The sequence below is a fragment of the Ursus arctos genome, unplaced genomic scaffold (genome assembly GCF_023065955.2).
Source record: "Ursus arctos isolate Adak ecotype North America unplaced genomic scaffold, UrsArc2.0 scaffold_14, whole genome shotgun sequence".
NCBI lineage: Eukaryota > Metazoa > Chordata > Mammalia > Carnivora > Ursidae > Ursus > Ursus arctos.
In genome coordinates this window covers 37,263,913-37,282,931 of record NW_026622808.1, presented here as the reverse complement: position 1 = coordinate 37,282,931, position 19,019 = coordinate 37,263,913, and the positions used below count along the sequence as shown (strand labels likewise).

Below are 19,019 nucleotides of genomic sequence, written 5' to 3'. Positions count from 1 at the left end.
GGGCCTGACATGCACAGAAGGCTCCAGGGCTCTGGAAAGACTTGGTAGGCCAAAGAGAAAGTCCTACCACTTCTTCCTTTGCAGTGGGAAAGCAATTAAGAAAATTCAGCACACTAGTGGCAGCTGGAAAGTTGGCAGGTCCCTCAAGAGAAGGACTGTAAGCAATGTCATAGGCCAAGAAGATGGATGGGACCCATTTATGCACCAAGGCTGACGCACAAATGGAATCCTGCCCAGTTTGACTGCCCTTTCTTCAAAGATGTCATTGACAGATGAGTATCTAAATGTTTTTGTTTAAAAAAGACAACAAGAAAAAAAAAAGAACGAAAGAAAAAAAAGAGAGAATAAAGCAAAAACAAAACAAAACAAAGCAAGAAACTCTTTCTTTCCCAAAGAGACACACAAAGCCAATGAACGTGAGAACACCAGATCAGGCCTGAGAGCGGTGCAGCCTTTCAAAGTCATCCTTGATCGTTATTTGCAAAGTTGTACACCTTTCCTTCCAGAGACATTTCAATTTAACACAAGGATTTCATTGAAACCCCAAATTACTGCCAGTTGGCTGTGTTCCATCTGCTGTTGGAGGCACCCTGGTGGGGGACAGGCCTGCTCACATATTCATTTTCATGTGCCAAAACAAGGCTTCTTCCCCAATTAAAATGACCTTTTTTATTTTAGAGTAGTCAACAATGTCTACTTAAGTTGAGGAAAATACACAGAAGAAAGTTACCGAACCCAATCACACAGTGACATGATGGGTGAGTCAGAGTCAATGCAATTTGTGGGGAGAGCTGGAGAGGCCGCTCTGCTTTTGGAGACGCAAGGGTCCTCTCGAGGTCACTGCCTTCATGGTGCCTCATCCCTGGCGGCCTTCAAGAGCAGACTGATCAAATCTGTTTCACTTACATCTACCAAACACACTCTTCAAAAGAAGGTTAATAACCACGAGTTTTAAAAGGTAAGTACTAAACACAGTTCCTCATATAACCTTGCTTCTTTGCCTTGCTCTGTAATTATCTTCTGAAGATGGGGACCAGTTGATCCACACTAAGCAGCAGTAAACAGGAGGAGGTCTCTTCCACCCACTCACGGTTGGCCAAACCATGTCTCATGACCTGCCTGTGGTCTCTGGCCAGCCGTGTCACTCCACAGCAGACCAGTATAGATCAGCAAACCATTTGCAAAACTCACGTTCTCCTCCACACTGGATACACGGTACCCAGGCTGAGTCCACATTTCACCCATACTCAGCTCAACAGACATTTACGAAATAATAGGCATTTGGAAACATTTCAGCTTGGTTTGCAAGCTTGGACGGGGGTGGCTGGGACGGGCACAGTGATCTTACGGCCAACACAGAACAGCCTTCGTGATGACCGAATGAGAAACCTAAGGAAAATGGTTTTCAGAAAATTCCAAACAGATGGACAGTTGCTTTGGTCAGACCATGTCTTTGACAGCTGCTGCTGGAGTGGCCCCACTCCAAGGAGATAACATGCCTGCAGAACTAGCTGGCAGGGTAACACTAGGGGTAAGCAAGGCTGACCTCCTTTGAGCAAAAGTAAGCCCTACTGAGTTAAATGATCCCATCTCCTACTTTCTTCAAGGAACATGAGATGCTAGGTGACAAAATTTGTAGACAGCTGCCATGAATCCTCGGAGTCCTTATCTCCTGGCTGATTAGTTAAGGTCTGCCTAGTTCAAGGGGATCTGCAGCTCAGAAACATAAGACGGTGTTCCTTGCCATAACCAACAAGCCAAGAATAGCCAGGGCAATGGTCCCCAGATCTTTCAATCCCTGCTAATACGATTATGGTGTATAGGCTGAGTCAGAAATTAAGTGGGGAAAGGAGACCAGTGTTTCCCAGCCGGAGAACAACCACTTCAAACACGTCTGCCCCATTTCCATTCCTTCCCACAAACATTCACAGTGTGCAAAGACACAACAGTTGATGTTCAAAGTCCACCTACCGTACAACTTATCGAGGGAGCTGCCTGGAACCAGAACAACTCCCTTCGGTAAATCTAACCAATATCAGGATGGTGCTTGCAGGGTCTTGCCCATCCATCAACCAATGGCTCCAACAATATCAGAAATACATGATGTGCCAGACAGACTTATAGACTCCATTTTTGTCAGCAGCTGTCCCCCAAGGAACACTTGTGGCAGTTTCAGACCCTTTAGGCCAAATACCAGCAATGAAAGGCCCCCACTCCCACAGATCTCTACCGCCACCCTTGAGACTGAGAGAGATGGCAAAAGCCAGAGACAGGATTTCTTGGACAGTTCAAGACTCCCCATCGTGAAATGTTTTGGCTTTCTCCTGGTCCCAAATCTGGCACCTGCAGATACATCTAACTCTAATTCCTCAGCAGGATAAGAGGGGTGGAAAATCTCAGGCTGTCCACAGAAGGCACATTTCAGCTTGTGTGCGCCCAAAACAAACCCACGCTTTCCTAGAATGCCCACTGTTATCCCAATGATGCAGCGGCAGGAGATCTGGAGCTTACTTTAAATGAGCACGCGGCCTACGTTCAAGAAATTCTCCTCTGCGTGTACCGACAGTTTCTTACTGGCTCAGGTTTAAGAAGAAGAGTACTGGGAAAGATTTCTGTTGTTACGTCCAACATAACCAGCTGTCAGAATCTTTAATTGGCGAAGATGACACTAAGCTACGGAAGAAGTAATTTTTAATTTTTGTTTCCTTTCAAAACTTACTTTGTGAAGCACAAACACGCCGCAGAGAAGTAGCTGGTTGGCCAGATGAATGGATGCCATGCTTATTTATATTGACTGATTAAAACCCATCCTTTACCTGCCACCACAGGAGATTTCCGTTCATCCAGGAGCTGGATGGAGGTACTCGCTGTGACCACGTTGCTTTTGTTGACTATTCCTGAAAGAAGAGAAACCATCACAACAAAAATACAGAGAGTTATGCGCACAGGTTAAGAGAATAATCGTACTGGCCTATAGTCACCGATTCAGCAGCTGGTGCTGGTGCTTGGTTCCCAGAACCCAGAGTACGCCAACTCTGCGAGGCCATAGGTGCTGTGTAGATAGTCCTTTCAGTTGAAAGAATCAGTGCACTGAGTTCTCACACCACACTGGGTTGGGGGGAGTCCAGGCTCTTCACATCAAAATTATTAAGCACCATTGGAGGGAACACCTCTTTTTGTGATTTGTGGTTACTAATTACAGCGTTTACTTGTGTCAATGATCATATTTACATTGCCTCTCTGAATACAGCCATGGAGAGCTACATGAGATAAGGTTTTGAAATTGTTTCACACATTGGGAATTACAGCTGTGATTTGTTGGTTATGACTTCACTGATTTATAAAATTCTAATTTCAAGCCCAGTTTTTCTTTGCAAAACCATCGTCATCAGGGATAGACTCAGAATGCAATCCTCGCTCCAAACTCTAATTAATGTGGTAACAATATGGCACTACTATTAAGAGATTCTCAATTACTAACAGGGATTCCAATACCCATAAATTAAAAGACACTGAGCAGAAGTTTCAAACCCCCTAGGTTAATAATTGTTAGTGCAGTGCTTGCCTTATAGAAGGTGTTCAAGGAATGGAATCCAGTTGAATTGGGAAACAGGGAGAAGGCAGACCTGAATCTGAATACATTTATGACCAAAGCAATTGAGAATTTTCTCCTGGCTCAAGTCTAAGCAGTAACAAAGACCAGTTTCTTTTCCAATGTGTACAGGTAATCAACACACGGTAGAAAAAATGAGGGAGAGCCCCACCACCGCACTTGAACTTGGTGATGTTTAACAGCTTAGCCGAATCCAAAGGGAGAATGAAATCTCCTAAGATATTAAGTCATCCTTAACTTGACCATGAACAAGGTAAATTCCTTTTCATTATAGGATTTCATTGAAAGTTCGGTGAAAACCCCACGTGCCAAAAACCAATTCTACAACAGTCTCAATTAACCAGAATCTGGTTTTTTTTTTTCAGACATAAGTCTTTGTAGGGAAAATGGTGAAGAGTAAGAAAGCAAATCTACACAAGGGCCGATGACTCACAACTCTTACTTCCCGCCTCTCCTTTCCCTGTCTGGCTTGGAGCAAGATTCATCCTGTCAGAAAAGGATAACTTGATGCTTCCAGTCCTAATCTAGCAAGCCAAGTTCTACTTTTTTCTTAGAAGATCGAGAAAGTATCGCGACATTGCATGATAAAAAGAAGACATGGATAGGTTTGCAGCAGGATGAGAATCATTGTCTCTCAGTTGATATTTTGGGCAATAAAGTGTTATACAAACAAACATAGAGACCTCTAGTCACCTGGACATCCGTACATGAGAACACATATGTGTATGGGTGAGGGTACAGAGGAGTAGACTCCAAGAATCTCAGTCCTGAAAAGAAACTAAGTGATAATCTCCTCTAAAATTCCACCTGCTCAGGGAATTTCTACAATAATATCTGACCTTTCCTTGAATGGCTTCATTAATGACCCTCTTCCTAATGAGCCCACTCACCTAATTATTAGACAACTCTTGTCAATATGTCTTCTGCAAATTTTGAAAGCGCTCTTTCGGAAGATGTCTCCATCCATGGAAATGAGCAATGCTGAGAATCAGGGAGGGGCCTTTGACACCAAGCATTAGAGAACCTCCATTAGGGTTGATTAAGGAATGCTTGCAAAAGACTAAGCTGAGAGGCTCTAAGATAAAGCCTAAGTATAGTTCACACTGTCCAAAGCAATCCAAGCTTATAGAACTAGGTCTTACTCACCTCTGAAGTTGCTACAATGCATAGTCAGAGGCTTACATAAAATGGGCACCAAAAAATATCAGCGATGTGAGACAAGAAAAAACCAAGGGCAATTAAAAACTGTTTTCAGTTTGTTTTGCTTCTAAACCTGGTTGAAATAAGATGGTGTTCAGTTCTTTGTTGGAGGGAGGTAACGAATTATTTTTGTAATATAAAATCTTAGGACTAGAAATATCACTGGCTATGTGTTTTCCTTGGTCACTGTAACCTTCCGTCAGGAGAGCACAAGGCTACACAATATCTTAGCCCTCACTCCTGCATGTGGTTTGAATCCGTTTAGTTTCTGATAGGGGAATTGTGGGCCTCCAAAATAGTGTGACTCACTGAAAGTTCTGGCAAAGACATTATGCCTGCCTGAATTTTCTCTAAGTGGGGCCATGACAACATTAAAAAAAAATCTACTGAGAAGTTTGTGTTCAAATTCCACACAGTAAAAAATACCAGTCCTGCTTCCTGAAATGCTCCTTGCACACTTCGGTTAAGCAAAAGCTTCATTTTACTTGAGGCCATTATACTTATGGAACAGGTCAATGGTTCATTGCTTGGCCAATATTCAGCATTGGCTCTCAAGACAGAACTTGCCTCTCTTCAGCATTCAGACGGCTTGCCTACACTCTGCATGCAATGCCTGGGTCAGCAGGACCAGACAGACAGACTCCCACCTCCAACAAGGACACCCACCTGTGCTGAATGGGATGGAGTAGACGAAACTCCCAGGAATCTGCTCAGCAGCTCTTCGGTACCAGAGAGGGAAATGGTCTGCGTTAAAAATGTTCTCCTTGTCTCCAGCTTTCAGGAAGTCCCTTGAAATGGAAAGGAATAGGAACATGTCAAAAACCTGCAAATAATCCAATTTAAAAATGAGCAATGTATCTGAATAGACAGTTCTCCAAAAAAGACATAGAAATGGCCAACGGGTACATAAAAAAATGCTCCACATCACTAGTCACTAGGGAAATGCACGTCAAAAGCACAGTGAGACGTCACCTCACACCTGTTAGGATGGCTACCATCAAAGAAACAAGAGACAGCAAGTGCTGGCGACGGTGTGGAGAAAAGGGAACCCTCTAGCCCTGTTGGTGGGAATGGAAATTGGAGCAGCCACTGTGGAAAACAGTATGGCGGATCCTCAAAAAATTAAAAATAAGACTACCATCTGATCCATCCATTCCACTGCTGGGTATATATGCAAAGGAAATGAGAGTACTAACTCAAAACGATATTTTCTCTCTATTGCAGCTTATTTACAACAGCCGAGATGGGGAAACAGCCTAAGTGTCCACAGATGGACGGACGGAAAGAGAAATGCTGGTACAACGAAATATTATTCAGCCATGAAAATGAGAAAGTTCTACCATTTTCTTTTTTTTTTTCTTTTTTTTTTTTTTTTAAGATTTTTTATTTATTTATTCGACAGAGATAGAGACAGCCAGCGAGAGAGGGAACACGAGCAGGGGCAGTGGGAGAGGAAGAAGCAGGCTCATAGCGGAGGAGCCTGATGTGGGGCTTGATCCCGTAACGCCGGGATCACGCCCTGAGCCAAAGGCAGACGCTTAACCGCTGTGCCACCCAGGTGCCCCAGTTCTACCATTTTCAACAACATGGATGGAACTTGGGAGAATTAAGTGAAATAATTAGACACAGAAAGACAAATACTGTATGATCTCACTTACAAATGGAAGCTGAACACAAAGAAACAAAAACAAACAAACAAACACAAAAAAATACCACCAAACTCAGAAAAAGAGATCAGACTTGTGGCCACCAGAGGCAGGGAGTGGGGGCAAGGGGGCTCGGAGGAAGGTGGTGAGAAGGTACAAGGTTCCAGGGATAGGGCGGGTCAGTCCTAAGGCTGTCATGTGCCCCACGGGGCGGCAGCTAACACGGCTGCAGGACCCACAGTCAAGCCGTGAAGAGACTAAATCCTAAGAGTTCTCATCACAAGGAGGATTTTTCTCCTGTTCTTTTTATTGTATCCATATGAGACGAGACACGTTAAGTCAACCTACTGTGGTAATCATCTCACCGTATATGTAACCCAAACCATCATGCTGCACACCTGAAAATGTTACAGTGGTGTATGCCAATTATTTCTCAATAAAACTGGAAGAGAGGGAGGGGAAGGGGGAGGAGGAGGAAAAGAGGAGGGGAGGGAGGGGAGGATGTGGAGGAGGAAGAGAAGGAAGGGGGGAACAGGAGGAGGATCCTGGCACCACTCAGCAAGGAAAAGCCAGATACCAGTGCCACCCACCTTTGTTGGGTAAAAATGGTGTTGGCTTCCAGAACCCCAACCTGCCTTTCCCAGTGCAGAGAAACCTGTATAACACTGTGCACCCCAGATTACTCAAGTATCCTGTAGAACTCCGGCAGTCAGACTTCCAGTGGGGGAAGTGATTTTTCCTAGTACATCTCGTGAACCGATTATCTTAGCATCTAAAGCAAGCAAACAAACAAAGCCTCCCGAAATCATATCCGAAGACAAAGGAAGTCAGAAAGCTCTGTCTTGCCTTACAATTCACACATGATCACATATCCTTGGGAAGACCAACTTATTAAGTAGATTTTTACTCTTCTTAGGGAAAGTGTAACAGAGGTAGCAGTTGGCCATGTAGAGAGCCTTGTTCCCTTCCTTCCTCCCTGACCTACTCTCCAGACCACAGGACGGCTCTGGCCCTCTCTGTAAATCCCTCGCCAGTCTCCCACCCACTGCCCACAGTGCTTCTCTCTACCCCGAAGCCTACATGCATTCTCTTCCCCATCTCTTCCTTTCAAAATCATATCCTACCTACCACACAAATGCACAGAGACATGAGCCAGCCCCTGCCCCACGCTGGGGCCCACAGCTGTGGTCTGTCACCCAGCCTTCTTCCTCGGCCTCATCTGCACTATGTCACGTCCCCGTCCCGAGCCTCCTGAGGTCTATGAGGAAAGGAGCTTTTGTTCCCGTTTTGGTTCCTGCCACAGAGCCTTACGCCTCCTGAAGTCCCAATGAGTGTTTGCTGGCTTCACTTAACTCCAAAGAATCATGTTTACTCTCTAGCGCCCGAGCGCCTCATCTTGGCTGATGCAGCAGGACGCAGGGGAGGAAGCAACTGCCCGGCTAGTCCACGGTCTGCAGAGGGCTTGCAGGAAGGGACAGCAATCAGGGGACAATGTGTATGCAGGGAAAAGGTCACTCATTGAACCAGAGATGGCACCATTTCTATCCAGCAGTTTGCAGTGTGGAGTTAGATCACACCGATGATGGAGAGAAACGCTCAAATACTCTACATCGTTATAGCATGATTGAATGTATACGCCAAGTCACAATTAGGTAGTTCTTAGAAACTACTTGAACGGGCTTCTAATTCAGGAAAGCATTCTGTAGTCTTAGGGTGTGGCCAACCAGTGATCCCTTGATCTCTTCATAAGATGCAAAGCTCACTCCTAGAGGAAACCCATACCATTGAAGGCCACCCTTAAAGTTCTTAGGGAAATACGCCACCTTTTAACTTACACTACTATGTCCTAATTCCTCTCTAAGGGCAGAGACCTTATTTTTCTTGACATTTCCAGGGCCTGGCACTCGTCAGGCCCTCATCGTTGCTTCATGATCATGATAAGTCAAACCTCGTATTCTGATGAAAGATCCTCAAGTATTCAAAGCCGTGTGCTCTATCTTTTCTAAACAGTATTTCTCAATTCTTTCACATTTCCTCGTCCGTGTGGCCACGATCCCACGTAAAGGCTCTCTGCTGTCATCCAGAAGGCCAACCGTGGAGTCATGAGCGGGACCGGGGCGGCGCACAGACCTCTGAGTTATTCAGAGTGCGGGCGTACGGAGTCCCAGGCTTGAGGTCATGGACAAGCTCCTCCTGGCACTGATGTATTCAGGGGTAATAAGGGCTCACAAATACCGAAACGTAACCTTCTGCATTTTCTGTTTTCTTTAGACAGCAGATTCTTCATAAACCTGACTGGGACAGGTGTGTGAAGGAGACTCTGCTGCCCAGCCGGAGGTGGAAGGGACAGCTGCCCCCCACACTGCGCCAGGCACACCCACGCATTTTCACTTGTGACGGTTCTGTTCAGTGGTGGGATGCACATAACCACGGGGGGAGAGGCACCCTCCTCATCCAGCAGTTAACGGTGCTACGGGGGGCCCTTTTCCAGTCCTGGAAGGTGGGATCATAGCTTAGACTGACGGGGACATTTGAGGAGGGCAGGTGATAGGCTCGGAACACTGCATCACTGAGTGCCCAGCACCTGCTGCCTGGGACCAGACCGGGCTCGCCCCCGGCACGCAAGCAGGAGCCTCCGTTGCCTGGTCTCCGCTGGTGTGGGCGTGAGTAGCAGAGGCTCTGGTTGCCGGGGAAACCTTGTGGGTTCCTGACAACTACCAAGTGGTGATTCAGAAGCAAGCAGCGAGAGAGAGCAGATCATACAGCATCTCTGACAATGTTCTTCAGGAAGACAGATCTTTCTGGGGAAGATGAAAGCCTGTTTCTGGATACGAGGGGCTGCTGTGGTGTTGGGTGAGACAGGGCTAGGTTTTAGGCACTGCTGGATGACCTTGGGTGAGTTACTTGGGTCAGTCACTGAGTCTCTGAGCCCCATTTATACTCATCCACAAGACGGGACGAATGAAGTTACACTTACCACGATTCCATCAGAGTTCTATAACACGGTGTGTAAACACAAAATGGCTCCCACACATACATGGGGTTCTTAGAGCTCAGGAGCTTCTTTGGTTCTTAGACCCAGACCTGGGGGGGAGCAGAACCACTCCACAGAAGTTGACACTGCTGTTCCTGCATGTGTGCCACACATGCTCCAGGAGGCCAGGCCGAAGGTGCAGATTCACAGCTGACATTGGCAGGCACAGAGGCCATGAACTCGAATCAGTGTGCTTCCAAAAGCAGGTGGTGGCGATGGGAGATGGAATAGCCGTGTAGGAGGCTGACACTCATACATATTCTCGAGTCCTCGCCCCAGCACTCTGCACTCTTCCTTGTATGCCTTCTTTGAAAACACAGAAAATCAAAAAGCTTTCTAGCCCTGGCTAAGAGTGTATCTGAATAGATGGGTCTTAACAAATGCCACTTGCCATTTGGGTGGCACAGTTGGTTAAGTGTCCAACTCTTGATTTTGGCTCAGGTCATGATCTCAGGGTTGTGAGATGAAACCCAGCGGCGGGTGGGCTCCTCGCTCAGTGGGGAGTCTGCTTGAGATTCTCTCTCTCTCTCCCATTGCGCTCCCCACCCAAGCTGGCACTCTCTCTCTCTCTCTCAAATGAATCTTAAAAAAAAAAAAAAAAGTGCCATTTGCTTAACCGCAGTAGGTACAAGACCCTAAGACAACAGAACTCAATTCTATTGAGTTTCTACATGAATATACATGAATATATAGAGCCATGATATGCCACAAAATGCCTCCAAATGAATCAATGGTATGAGTTTCTTGAAGACAGAAGAATCATCTCATCCATCCAGATATTCAATGACTACTCACTCTGGGTCACAGTAGTGTCACAGGGAGCAGAGCTAACTTACATTTACAGATATTTTTAGCTTCTCAACATCGTTTTACATACATAGGTTTTTTGATCCTCACAAGAACCCAGGGAGATCACCACTGCCATTTCTCAGATGCAAACCAGTGGGCCGGGCCAGGTGCTCCCCCAGCAGTCCTGAGTGTGACCTGTAGGACACACTACAAGGGGCACTGTTTTGCTGTTGTGATTGTTCTTCTGGTTTGTCCGTTTTAATCTCAAGACAAACAACAGCCTTTCTCTTGAGCACGAGAAAGTCATTTCTGTGTCTCCTTCTGTCTCTCTAGGTCCCAAAAGGAGAAGGTGATATATATCTTGACACTTCCAGTCTTTGTAGGAACTTGCCCTCTGAAAAAACAATTGGGCAGGGCAAAAGGGCTGAAGAGGGCTTACGAAAAAGCAAGTCACAACTGTAGCCAACTTCCTAAATGACAAATTTGAGAAGCTGAGAGAGAGTCCTTGAGTGGGAATTAAAAGCCAGGTCACAAAAGATCTAAAAATCTATTGATATCCCATTTACCAGACTTGGTTTCATATCATATGGTTGGAGTCGGGGCCTCATCTAAGAGGCAAGAGCACGGCTGAACGGGGCTTGCTGGGACAGGGGTATCTCCTCCTTGGGTCTCCATGGGGCCAACCCCTTTCAGACTGGTGGCCAGCCTGTGGCTTGGTTATTCACCCCTAGGTATCCACAGGTCAGGGTGTGTGAGGTCCTACGGTAACGTCTGAACCCTCCCACACATACTTGGTGAACTTTCTGAATCTCAGACTAGATTTATCCCTGTCCTAAAAATGCCTCTTACTTCAGAGAAAAAAAAAAAAAACCCAAACTGAGAAACATTAACAGGGTCAGAAAAGACTTCCCAGGCTCCCTCCAGATCTGCTCTAACACCAGTTTGAAGCGGTAAGACCCTATTGCTCTATGAAGACACAGAGGCCGAGCAGTGGTTTCAAGGGTCTCTGGGTACTGGACTCGGGGACGCCCTGCCCACTGTCCATCTGGGTCTCTTTGGAAGCACAAGGCAACATTGTCAAACCCAAGCACCACCAGCCTGCCCACCCCGGGGTGTGGGGCTCTGCAGGCCCTCAGGCTCAGCGCAGAGGCACCGAGGTTTATTAAAGCGTACACAAACAAATAAACAACAGACTTGAAACACTGACTCTTGGACAGGCAGGGATTCCTCTGCAGAGCTGCGGAGCAGCTGAACGCCCTGGAGCCATTCGTCAGGCGTCCTCCTTCTGGCTGCTCCCCCAGCAGCCGCGCCATCGCCAGATTCTGCAATGACTCACCAGAGCGGGAGAGGACTCCAGGATGGTGGACAGAAGCCAGCGAGCGTGAAGAACAAAGGGTTGTGGAAAGGCCAACAGGCAGGTGAACACACATGCTGGGGCCCCCGTGGTAGAACAGAGGGGAACAATGTCAGCAGGCCCGGGGTGGCCTGAATTGCATTTCTACCGGTCGTAGAATCAAGAAACTCAAGCATCCCTTTGAATTTCCCATTTCAGGGGCTCCCGGGGCCCCGGCAGAGGAGCTTTCCTACTTACTGATTGGTGAGCTGCTCAGCCCCGACAAACAGGTTGATCCTCGAGAGGCCAGTACGAGTGCCGAGGAAGGCAACCTCCACGCCCTTGTCAGCATTCCTGAAACACAGCAGCAGACAACAGGGGGATGCTTTCAGACAGTAAGCAGATAATGGCTTTTGCATTTTAAGACTCATGGAATGTTTTATGAAATGGCAGTTTTGAAACCTGAAGTTTTAAAAGAAATTATAGAAACACACACACACGTACACACACACACACACACACACACACACACACACACGCATGCAGGCACCCAGAATGCAAACTCACCCCTTCCGAAAGGTCCGTGGTAATTCTTGCAAGAAAAACTAAGAACTCCATTGAGTTCTGAGAACTCCAAAGCACCATGAGAGAATGCACCCCCATGTTAAATAAACACACCTTATCCCAGGGTTCTGGGTGCAAATTCAGAAGAGCAGACTGGAATGGGAACGACGTGTAGGAGAGGAAGAAAATCCTCAGAGGCAGCTTTTTGCACTGACCTACCAAATCCATTCTTATTAGTGGAATCCGTCATTAGTGATAACAGCAGCTGAGCCACTGAATCAAGCCTGCAGTGTCCTACAGCCTACAGATGTGTGGGACTTGAATTCTACACCATTTGAAGTCACCATCTTATAACTTCTACCGGAGCATAGGCCTTATTCTTACCGCCATCCCCAAAGAGATGAGTAAAAAAAAAAATGGTTTCTTCAAATTGCCCTGCAGAATAGCGTGCACAGGACCCCTAAGAATGGCCTTAGCAAAGAAAACTTATTTTAAAATTCACTGCAGGTATTTTTTTCATCTTTCAAGGCAAATTTTCTGTTCGAGCTTGTTCCGGATATTCACAATGCCTATGTCTTCGCAAAAAAGCCAGTGGTCTTTCTCCACAAATACGTAATTTCATTTCTACAATAAAAATATGAAGAGAATACTGTTTCTTGAATTTGCTTCCCTTCCCTAAATGCTAGTAGCAATTTGATTCAAAGCACTATCGTTGTCATCTTCAATGTAAGATAATTTGGTTACTTGATCTTTGATGGTCGTCAAAGTGGCCAATACTACCTTTAAGTATTTAAGGGGTGAATAAAAACCAACACTATGCATTTGTTTCTGTTTGCAGCCTACCCAAATGGGAAAGCCAGGCTGCCCAATCAGTTACAGATGTGGACTACAAAGCGAGCTACCATTTTGGAAATCTTTAGCATGTGTTAGGAGTGAATCAGCAATCTTTGCACAGGATTTTGAGTTTCACGAGACCTTAAAAGAAACATTTCTACATCTTCCACCAGACAATGCGATAGCAGGACAGGTTCTGACTCTTCCCCAACCTTCCCAGGGAGTAAGAACCCTGTAGGTAAGCAGTCCAAGGACATCCCCAAGGATAATGAGAGTGGTAATCTCTCTTTGGGGTTCCAGACTCCTGGATCAAACTGCCTACCTTCCATCTCCACTTGGGAGACTTGAGCTCGAAACGTCTAGAAGAGAACTCTGGACATGCCTGGCCATCCCAAACCTGGTCTTCTTTCATTGTCTCCTGTCCTAGGAAATGACACCACTGTCTATACAGGCATTTGTGTTATAAACCTGAGAATGATCCTTGACAGCTCAGCCGTCCTCCCCTCGCTCAGCAGACCCATCATCAAATCTGGGGCTGGGGTGGGGTCTCACTTCTGAAGCATGCCACAAGAGGATCTTTTCTCTCTGTGCCACTGCCTTGGTCCAAGTGGCAAATACCTTGGGATGCTGTAGGAGACTTTATTATTGTTCTTACACCATGAAACTCTATTCTTCACACAGCAGTAGAGGGATATTCTTTAAAAATGCAAATATGATCATATCCATCTTGAAATCTTAAAATGTTCTTCTTAAAATCGTTCAATGACTTTCTAATACTCATAGTATAGAATCCAAAATCCCTCACCTGACTCCCAAGGGCCCGAGCCATCTGGCCCCTCTACAGCCTCATCTCCCAACATCTTCCAGTCTACCTTCTATATTTCATATTTCTATATTTGGCCTTCTTTAAATTCCTCAAATGTGTCAAATACTATTGTACCTCAGGACCTTTGCATATGCTGTTCCATTTTCCTTAGAGCTCCCTAACCCCTGAACTAGTTTCTGCCCAGAAAAACCTTCTGTCTTCTATCTCCACTCTAGGTCTTGTCACACTCTACATGTCCTTACACTTCTTTTGCAGTAGTTATCACAATTCTTAATAATCTGGCACAATACACACCACAGATACCATGATGGCAAGAACTATGTTTGATTGAGTTAGTTCCATTTCACTACTAGGTAGTCCAGGGCCTGGCACATAATAGACATGCAATCAGTATCTGATGAGTAAATGAATGAATGAATGAATGAATGAATGAAAATGAGAACGGAATGAATGATAGATAGGATAGAAAAGAATATACAAAAGGGAAGGTGAAGGAAGGAATGGAGCTAATAAAGAGTAGAAAAGGAAAGAGAACCAAATAATGTATTGCGTGCAGGTATAAGGGGAAAGGAATGTTTTTGCCCTATTTTTAATCTTTAATAACCTACTTAAGTTAGTAAACTAATAATATTAATAAGCTGCTGAAGCCTTCGACAACAACGACCATTGCCCAGCCCCCTCTCCCTGCATCCTCCACTTCAGAAATAAAACCACAGGGTTATATCCTGACACCCTCATGAAACGGAGCTCTCACCTCCCCGTCCTGCTTACAACCCAGCCTGGCCCAGATCCCAAGTCCCCTCCAGACTGTGAACAAAGGCAGCCATGGCAGGGCAAGAAGCTAAGTGCTCCTTCTGCCTCCCGCTCCCTCGGAAGTGCCCCCCACCTCAGCACACCAAATTTCATGTAATGCTAAAACTCAAATTATATGTCAAACCCAGGAGCTTGCCACCCAAGCCCGAGCCGCTAATCTACTCGAGCTCTTGTGGTTTGGAGCTTTGGGGAAAATTAAAGCACTTTAACACCAAGCTCCTAAAACAGTTTAGTTCTTTAAACCATAACCATATTTCGGACGGCTTGTGGGGAAATGACCATGAAAGGGGGACACGTGCAACCACTTACTCAGATTTGTTGAGGGCGAGACTGGTCCAATAGGCTTCGATGGGAGCGCTCACCACGGCATCAAATAGGACTTCTTGTATCAATTCTTTATCACCTATCGGGAGGGGCAGACTTGAGGAGATGGCTGTGGCTGGGGTCCCGGTGGGGGCACAAGAGGTGCTCGCCTCACTCACTTCCTAGGAACTGCAGGCTACTTTCTCCCACGGTGTATCGCTTTATTCATTTACCTCCCACCAGCCGAAAATATGGAACAGTTCTGACACCTGATATGCCAGCAACACAGGGGCCCCCAAAGCGTTCGAGTGAGATGATGGTAAGCGGAGAGTCTCATGTGTGTCCCTCTTCGGTTTTCTGCTTTCTCTTCTCATCGACTAGTTCCTACCACAGACCAGCCTGCCTTAGAAATGTGCTCTGCTCATCCCCACTTCTGTCCTCTGTCATAATCTGCAATTCTTCAGGGCCCTGCTCCCCGTTGTTTGTAAGAAGAGGAGGGACGTCATAACTATACACCCTCGAGACTCTTTATTTTGTGATTCTCTCCATTTAGAAGGTTTTGATTTTATGGGTTTTTTCCCCCAATTTAAAGTGGGAAATCTGTCCCTATCCTAAGGGACTCTTGAGGGCACTCTGGGGAAGAGGCTAAGGAGTCAGGGGGATATCGTGAGTCCAGCAGAAGCATCTTGGAGCCCTCCAGTCACTCTGCAGAGGGGCCAATTAATTATCACCTACGGTCAGCCAGTCCTCCCCTTGGCTGGTGGTCCACAAGGTGGTGGCACTTTGCTATAGAAGCAAACGCTGGAAACAAGTCACCATCAGGAGGACAATGGCTACACTGAGACATAGTTATGTAGTGGGGTACCGTGTAGTGAGTCTAATAAACGCATTAGAGGAAAATGATCAACACACGTAAATCTCAAAATGTAATGAGTGAAACAAGTCGTATAGCAATACATATATTATACCACAGATAGTATAGAGTACCATATATAAATGTTAATATGCAAAATAATGAAAATAATGGTACATTCTGTTTACAGACACCTAGAGAGAGAGTAATAGTATAGATCCCTGGGAGGTGAGGACCCAATTCGGGGTCGGGGTGATTCTTTTTGGGAGGCAAATGGGACTGCACAGGGGGACTCAGGGGCTTCAACATTATCTGTAATGTTTCATACCTTGAAAAGTACCTAAAGGAAACATGGCAAGATATTAAGATTTGATAAAGCTGGGTGGTAAGTGTTCAGTTTTTACATTATCTGTATACCTTTGTTTTTCCATATGCCATTCAAGACAGTCAAAGGAAATGAAAAACGAGGCTTATGTGATGTTCATCTGATCTTTTCTCTATCAGAGCCTATGCCAAAAAGTCAACCCATTCCATGGAGATGCAGTTAGAAGCTAGACGAACCTCCTTCCATCTCGCACAGGGCTGCTGCGGGGATTCTGTGAGACGATACGCGTACAGGACTGTGCACGCGGCTGAGTAAGGGGTACCTGCTGGGGGTGGGGGCAGCTCCTGTGCTCCGTGCTGGTGGATCTGTCCTTGCCCAGACTGGAGATGGGAACACACGTACCAGTCCAGGGACTGCTCCTGCACTCGGTGAGTGAGCATCAGGCCCGCTGCTCCCTCCCTGACCCCTCTGCACCAGCCATGGGCCATTCCTGACTCAGCGAGCTCCCTCAGAGGGCCCTGGGTAGGAGGACAGGCAGCAGCACGTAACCACGTGAGGCGACACGTCACAGTGATGATCCCGCTCCGGAGAGAACCAGACCTAGAGTATGGCCTGTGACGAGACAAGTCCTATTTCCTGCCCTTGTCTCTCATTTGTAAAATAAGGGAGCAGATATTCACAGTGCCTTCCCAGTGGTAACGTTTCCATGCTACTCAGATGCTTGACTTCAATGGTCCGGTAGAGGGACAAATCTGATGTGAAGGGCTAGACTGGGATTGGGGGTTCTGCGTGACTTTCAGTAGCCCACCCCCTTCCTCCTGCTCCTACAGGAAGTAGACGTTCGGCTGGATTTGATGGGACTGATAATCCCTGGTGGAGCAAAGCCTCCCCTGCAAGCTGAGGGGAAGTGTGGTTTTGAGTTCACCCCCTGCCCCCGCGGCCCCACACACGCAGGACGCGTTGAAAACACACTCACATTGGAGCAGGGGTTCTTTGCCTTTGAGGTAGAGCTTAATAGCTTCTAGCTGAGACAGATGGCGGTGCTCCGGGTGTAGGTCAGTGTTGCAGTAGGACCTACGAGCAAGACAGGGGCCAAAACAAGAACATGTGAGGATTTGTGGCATCGCCTTCCCGTGCCTTTGAACCAGGAGAGGTAGGAAGGCAGTAGACAGGACTCGAAATCAAAGAGGGCAACAAATACCCATGCCGATGAAGGGTGGCTGAATTCTTACCATTCGTCTGCCAAGGACACGTCCGGGTGCTCTAAGTCATGCAGGCCTGGAGGTCAAGGAGAAAGGGTCAATGAGTAAGGACCACCTGCGTGGGGCACGGACACCTCTCATCTTTTCATGTGCTTCAAATGTTAGAGGGTAGGGCCACTGAGGGGTGAAGGGTAGGCATCAAGCCCAATGAGAGCTGCCTCTGAAGGGGGGACTCTAAACAAGGGAAACGATGCAGAACTCTCTCCCCACGTCCGTCTCCCTCAGCCACCACTGGCGCCTTCCCAGGCTGAGTATCCCAGGAAAGCCTGAACTTCGTGAAGACAGACAACACACCCATGAGTCCTGGAGACGAGCTTAGTGTGATGGTGGGAACACTGATGCTGGAGCCCGGCACAGCCTGTGCAGGGAGCTGGGCTGGGCCACTTAACTCGGGCATGATGTTAGCAGCTTACTTTGCTTTTCCAAATGTCAGCTTCTCCGTGTGCAAACAGGAATAATTGTAGTCCCTCATTGGTGGGTGGTTGTGAGGGCAAAACGATGGGTTGGAGGATATGAAATTGCTAATACTCAACTGGTTTTGACCAGGAGACACTGCTAGCTGTTATAGGGACCTGACTAAAAATAAGCCATCAGTCCAGAAAGGTAGCTGGGACAACTGGGGCTTGCAGGGAATTGGGGAGCTTTTAGCAGAATGCTTTAGACCACTCCAACTCTGTGAAATCATTCTCTTGCATTGTATCTTCATGTGAGTTCATTTTGAAGGCTCATCAGCAGACACACACTTCCGAGTGATGACCTCAGGAACTCGGATGACGCTTATAGCCTGTTTGAGGGGGTCCGAGTTTCCCAAATGGACAACAGTATCGTACTATGCTCAGGATGCCGGTTTCCTCTTCAAATACAAATGTATAAAATAAACAGCAAATTACTGGGCCTAATACTGCACACTCTTTATAGGAAGCAGGGAACACATTAGATAGAATATCATCATACAGGACCCAAGTGTCATTTCCTGGCTCCAACAGCCACTGGTTGAATGATTTTGGGTGTGTCGTTTCAACTCTGAGTTCTACTAGTCAGAAGGTGTGGATGATAGAACCTAACTCACGGACTCCATGAGAGGGTTACGTGGGACAGTGATGAGTCCCTAGGATAATCTAGGTAGCCATCCCTGCATGCCTCCATCCATCCTTTCTTCCCTTTCTCCCTGCCTGCTCCCTTCCGTCCTTCCTTCCTGGCATCAACTGTGTGCCAGATACTATTCTAGGCCCTGAGAATATAGCCGTGAACAAAGCAAAATCACTGCCTCACGGTACTGGTTTCCTAGTGGTGGGAAGAGATAAGCAAATAAAATTAAAATACATAGCGTTTCAGTTAGTGAGGAGGGCTATGAAGGAAAAGAGCCAAGCCAGAGATGGGAGAGAAAGGAGAAAGAGCTTCAGTTTTAAGCAGAGTAGTCAGGGAAGGCTTCACGGAGGAAGTGACTTTTAAGCAAAGACTTGAAGGAGGTGAGAGACAGAGCCATGTGGCTGATTGTAGAGACACGTAGAGAGTGCTCTGCAGAAGGACTAGCCAGGGCAAAGGCCCTGGGGTGGGCGTCTAACCTTCCTGGAATAGTGGGTTAATGATGTCAACTCCATCAATTTCTCTAGTGTCTGTTCTC

General features: G+C 46.6%; 1 protein-coding gene across 3 annotated transcripts in view; it reads right to left on the bottom strand.

Moving 5' to 3' along the window:
* CACNA2D3 (calcium voltage-gated channel auxiliary subunit alpha2delta 3) overlaps positions 1 to 19,019 on the bottom strand; it is an 833,176-nt gene that overhangs the window by 149,079 nt on the left and 665,078 nt on the right. For all 3 annotated transcript variants that reach the window (XR_007191727.2, XM_057311802.1, XM_057311801.1), the window contains 6 exons: positions 17,366 to 17,411; positions 17,110 to 17,207; positions 14,962 to 15,055; positions 11,874 to 11,969; positions 5,480 to 5,601; positions 2,817 to 2,897 (listed from right to left, as the gene is read on the bottom strand). Coding sequence is in view for 2 of the 3 variants with exons in the window: in XM_057311802.1 (XP_057167785.1) it covers positions 2,817 to 2,897; positions 5,480 to 5,601; positions 11,874 to 11,969; positions 14,962 to 15,055; positions 17,110 to 17,207; positions 17,366 to 17,411 (537 nt within the window). In the remaining variant the exon portion in view is untranslated. The remainder of the gene's footprint in view (positions 1 to 2,816; positions 2,898 to 5,479; positions 5,602 to 11,873; positions 11,970 to 14,961; positions 15,056 to 17,109; positions 17,208 to 17,365; positions 17,412 to 19,019) is intronic.